The 5536-nt window shown below is 36.0% G+C and overlaps 2 protein-coding genes across 2 annotated transcripts in view; one reads left to right on the forward strand and one right to left on the reverse strand.

Moving 5' to 3' along the window:
- LOC107714236 (membrane-spanning 4-domains subfamily A member 12-like) overlaps positions 1–1319 on the reverse strand; it is a 3754-nt gene extending 2435 nt beyond the window's left edge. The window contains exon 1 of the mRNA XM_016520041.1: positions 807–1319. Coding sequence (XP_016375527.1) covers positions 807–932 — 126 coding nt within the window. The 5' untranslated portion in view covers positions 933–1319. The remainder of the gene's footprint in view (positions 1–806) is intronic.
- A 2890-nt stretch (positions 1320–4209) lies between these two features.
- LOC107714235 (vacuolar protein sorting-associated protein 37C-like) overlaps positions 4210–5536 on the forward strand; it is a 12655-nt gene continuing 11328 nt past the window's right edge. Inside the window, exons 1-2 of the mRNA XM_016520040.1 lie at positions 4210–4695; positions 5111–5219. Coding sequence (XP_016375526.1) covers positions 5127–5219 — 93 coding nt within the window. The 5' untranslated portion in view covers positions 4210–4695; positions 5111–5126. The remainder of the gene's footprint in view (positions 4696–5110; positions 5220–5536) is intronic.

Below are 5536 nucleotides of genomic sequence, written 5' to 3' on the forward strand. Positions count from 1 at the left end.
TTTGCAAATCTTCCCACATCGTGACGTAGGTATGTGGGGGCGTGTTAGAACGAGCCATTTTAGGTAGGCGTGATTGACTCTTAACTTTTATAAAGAATATCTCTTTGTATTTGAGACTTTAGTCTTTGCAACTTTACAGATCTTCTTTATGCACCAAGAGCTTGTAACACTCCAAAGAGAAAGGAAAAATTTAAATTGCATCATATGACCCCTTTAAGGACACAAGCTTTTTATTTATAAGACTGAACACAGCACTGATGAATCAGAACTATCTGTTTTATAATTAAAATACTACACTATATTTGTAGTTTTAAATGTAGATTTTCTTAAGAAATATTATTTAACTTAACTATAAATGTTGTAATGTACCAGGCAAAATTGTTATTTAAAATGGAAAAAATGGACAGGGACCAATACAACCCCTAACAACGGCCCTACTGGAAATATATAATTAATTATTTCAGAGGAAACTCTGTTATGCTCTGCCTTGTTTGTGTTCTTAATCAGCATGCTCCCTGAATCAGGAGCCATAAGAGATTTTGAGGACTACAATTACATATTATATAAAGATATAAAGACAAGATGCAATAATTTACACATATTGGTCATTTGCTGGTATACAAATATGTTGTCTTTTCTCTTATGACAGAGAAAAGACATTTGCTTTGTGAATTTAATTTATGAAATTATAGGTGAAGAGAAATCCAATTTTCTTTCACGATGTAAAATTGTGCCAGAAAACCTCCTGTGAGAATCTGTGCGGAGCCCTTTAAAATGACTGAAGCCATAACACGACGTTCACTCACCCCGAATATTTGGGGCTCCCCCTTTTCGATGCTGTCTCGCAGAGCTTTTTGTTTGTCTTGTAGCTTTTCCTCTACCTGAGTTGGGCTAGTGTTCACTGACAGGTCCGTCGACACGGTCAAAGTCATCCTTCGTTTTCAAGTAAGTGAAGTTTGTAATAACAAATGCGACAATGATGAGCACGTCTTTAAAGTAATGTCAGATACTTTTAAGTACAACAAACTCGATGTTCACGCAGAGCGGAATTCCACATGAATAAGTGAGACAGGCTGACCTAACAAAAAAAGTCTGTAAGGATTCTGCACGATCTTTTGAGTTATTTGTTGTGTCCTGGCTGCACTCGTCTCTTAAGCGCGCAACAATCCCAAGAAAAAGATCTGGGCTTAAATTCTGTCTGCAATACAAAAACAGTTAGACCCACCCTTGGTTTTTATGCAAGCATCACAAAGAAAAGGGGTCTGTCCAGCCCTCTTCTCCCCATAGGAGCTTTTATTACGTGTTTTCGATCACTTCATAAACAGCTTTCTGTTCCCGTCAGCCACGAGCTTTCTGTTCTCACATTCGAGGTGAGTCGGTCGTGCATTATTTTAATAAAAATTACATTTGACCGGACATGTTTATCAGTAACATATAACATAGTCTACTTTATATATTCATGAGTGTATTTTTTTTTGGTGATGCCTGAAAATTGTTTTTAAAAAGTGCATTTAAATTGTGTAGTGGCTTGCAATGGTTATCGTGTGTATTTGTGATTGTATGCTATACAAATAAATAAAAAAGGAAACTGGAAGGAGCTGTTTTGGACATCTGGGCAGTCCAACCCACTTAAGGCAATGCATGTAGTGTACTATTTTTTTTTTCTAGCCCTAACCCTTTTCCTCTGCAGTGCTGTTGAGCAATCAGGATTGTATCAAGCTGTGCTGCTCTTCTCTCCAGACACATTTTCTATATTATATCCGCCCACTTCCTCTCCTCACAAAGATGTTTTTCTCCACCAGCATCTGTATTCCTGCGATACATTCCATTATTCCAGGGGGATCAGATCATGTTTCATACAACTCTCTCACTATTATCTCAGTCTGTAAAGAGCCATTATAATCATTGATCTGGACTTTGAAATGTCCCTATTTTTCAGTACCTCAGTTGCGTTTTAGCTGGGTTTTCAAGATGTCAAGCAACCAAATGCCGTCTGCTGACTCGGATCCTCCCAAATTCCATCGCCTGTTCAAGTTTTATGACCCTGAAGTGGTGGCAGTAAGTGGATGTGGGCCAAATAAATTGTCATTAAGGAAGACAGATAATGGTAGTTTGGGATCTTACTGTAATCATGCTGTAATAGTTTCATTTGAGATGTTTTGCTTAATGTTGTTGTTGAAAATATGTTTGAATTTTTACTCTCACCATGTGTTTTCCCTCTCTAGCTTATGGCAATATTACTAGGTTTGTTCCAGCTCCTCCTGACTATACCAACCTACAACATCAGCATTGATATAAAATATTTGTTTGTGTGCCCCCTCTGTGTTGGTTCTGTGGTATGTTTATTTCACTACTAAGATACTGTAGTTGTTATGGTTTTAAATGATTGTCATACTATTATGGCAAGTTTACTAAAACACAAAATACATAAAATGATCATACACCAAGCAAACATATAAACATATAGCGTAAAGTCCCATTAATAATTTTCGTACAATTGCATACTTTCTTCTGACTATTTAATGTAAGATCAACTTTCTCTTCTTATTCTGATGTTTTTTATGTAGTCTGTGATTGCTGGATCATTTGGTTTGACATCTGAAAGAACTCCTAAGAGAGAACTGGTAAATTCAAGTAACTAGAGCTCCTTATTGGATGTGGATTGTTAAACTTTATTCTGAAGTATAAGCGATTATCTGTTTTTCTCCCTCTAAGTTAAAAAACTCTCTGATCTTTGGTCTTGCTGGCCTGGTGGGGACACTGATTGGTCTTATTCTGTATGCTTATGCTGCAAATACCTCTCTGGACATCCCTCCTTGCTCACTTGAATCCCATGAAGACGATGCTTGTCCACAAACAATCTTTCAAGTAAGTGAAAATTATTGATTTATCCTGCCATTAGCCAGTTATACAAAGGAATATAAAAACTGGCCTGTTTAACACATTAATATCTTCCTGCCTACTTCAATATTTTAACGCCAAAAGATGCCACTAAATTGCAAAAGAGCATAATACACATTCTGTGCTGTGACACACTATTTTTGTCATGGTTAATAGAGAATGTATACGCCACAAATAACATATTATCAAATACTTCTATGTTTTTTTCTGATATTTATTTAACATGAACTCAATAAATCTTCTCTTTTTGTTTTGACAGAGTTTTTACAAAGTGATCTCTGGGCAGCTGTTGTTTTATGATATAGCAGCTCTGGTTCTTCATTGTTTCCTATCATTTTCTGCATTTAAAGGACTGAGAATACACTAAGATTACATTATCCATACACCTTCTCTTTTGGGCACAGATTTTTTACGAGCATTTACTCTTTATATTTAAATTAGTATTTTGTCTCTAAATCCTAATCATTGCTATTGTTTTTCTATCTTTGTTTTTTTTATCTTAAAAATGTGAATTTACAATATTGTCATGTACAAAACACATATTTGGAAGTCTTTGTGAAACTGGAGGCATTAACTTACACTGTAAACATTTTACCTGCTATTACTGAAAATGTAAGATTATTTGCTACTTTATTATTATTATTAAGTAAAAAAAAAAAAAAAATGGTGTCAAAGTTACAACCTTGATGGTATTTTCGACCACTTTGTTTCATTAGCCATGAAATCATTGCTATGAAACGATCAATGAAACTCTGAAAGCTCATAAAATCACAAATTACTTTGACAAATGAAATGGATATAATCAAATATGTAAAATAAATGATGAAAACGTATAGTTTTAAAGTGCCTGTAATTCCAAGCGCTAAATTAATGTTCTGCTATGGGTGTCTCTTTAGTGCTTATATTTGTAAATCTGTAAGACAATTATTTCTGCAATATTAAACTTCTATATTAAAAAAAAATGTATGTTGCCTTTCTGGTGAAATATTAGGACCAACCCTACTGCCATGTCACATAGGCTATGGAATATTCCCGTCACATCGAGATATTTTTGGTCACATCGGGGTTTCCCTTTCAGTCAGCTGAACATACGACGATACCATATAAAATCAATGTTAGGGGAACGTTATGATATTTTCACGAAAGGATGAGAATGTCTTTTAATTTTCTGCATTATAAAACCTGTATATAGTTATTTAATCTATACTCCAAAACTAAATGTGATATTCTTGACAAGAAATGTAAATTGTGTTTTTAGACTGTTTTAAACATATCTCACTTCCCTCGACAAAATCCACAATGGTTTCATCCAAAGATGGCTACGATATCTGTCAACGAGAAGTGAAACTTTCCCTTAAGAATAGGAATATACCCCGTCAGTTAACCTTCATTTGGACTATTTTGCTTGAATTGACATCGATGCGGTTTTACTGGACACACATTATTACGTTTTTCTGAGTTGTTATTTCGTCCGACGCCGTTTTGTATTGAATACCAACCCGCCTTGCTCAACTGCTCTCTTTTAAGTGAGCTAACCGCGGGGAGATTCCTGTCTCCGGGAATAATTTCGGGAACATATTTCCACTTTGCCGCGCTAAATAACGCGCTACACCTGGTACCGATACTGTCACCTAAGTATTTCTCGCAGGAAGCGGGTTTTAACGCCGAGGACGCTCGCGAGGTAGTTGTCAGGCTCAGCACTTCCGTCTACATCTTTACGTCACTCGCTTCCAGTTAAGTTTGATGTTTTTCCATGAGCACTGTGCGGAGAGGACTTTGATTTGCTTGTACCTTGTAAGTATTGGGGGATTCTTTAAGAAATACCAAACAGGTAGAGTTAAGCTTAGGTTCATTAGCATAATTCCTAGCCATACTTTAAGTAATCCACTGTTACATGCACTGTCTGAATGACAGATGACTGCCATAGGTGATCCAGATTACCTATCAGTTTTCAAGTAGTGGTTTGATATCCGAAATGACACCTACCAAGTATAAACTGCTAGCCTGGTTCAACTTAAAAGGATCTTTTACCCCAAAATGTAAATTCTGATATAATTTACTCATGTTTTTTCCTAACCTGTATGGCTTTCTTTCTTTCGTGGAACACACTATGAGATGTCAATAGCATGCTGGTCTTATGATTAAGATGAGCTGTAATGTAATAAGTAAATTATTAGCACACATAAGTAAGCTCACTGTTTATCCTTAGCTGTCCTAGCAAATCAATGGAGAAGCTTCAAGACCTCAACCAGTCCGAGTTGCAGGATTTGCTGGACAACTCGGAGCGGGTGGAGTCTATGGCACTGGAGTCTGATGAGGTAAGATGATTATGAAGGGATAGTTCACCCATTAATGAAAATTCTGTCATTATTTATTCGCCGTCATGTTATTCCAAACTTATTTCATTGTTCTTTTTCCGTGGAACACAAAAGGAGATGTTAGGAAGGATGTTAAAGGGGTCATATGACATTGCTAAAAAAGAACATTATTTTGTGTATTTGGTGTAATGAAATGTGTTTATGTGGTTTAAGGTTCAAAAAACATTATTTTCCACATACTGTACATTATTGTTTCTCCTCTATGCCCCGCCTTTCTGAATCGCGTCGATTTTTACAAAGCTCATCGTTCTGAAAAG

Source organism: Sinocyclocheilus rhinocerous, unplaced genomic scaffold, assembly GCF_001515625.1.
Source record: "Sinocyclocheilus rhinocerous isolate Xijiao unplaced genomic scaffold, SAMN03320098_v1.1 scaffold3862, whole genome shotgun sequence".
In the NCBI taxonomy this organism is placed as follows: Eukaryota; Metazoa; Chordata; class Actinopteri; order Cypriniformes; family Cyprinidae; genus Sinocyclocheilus; species Sinocyclocheilus rhinocerous.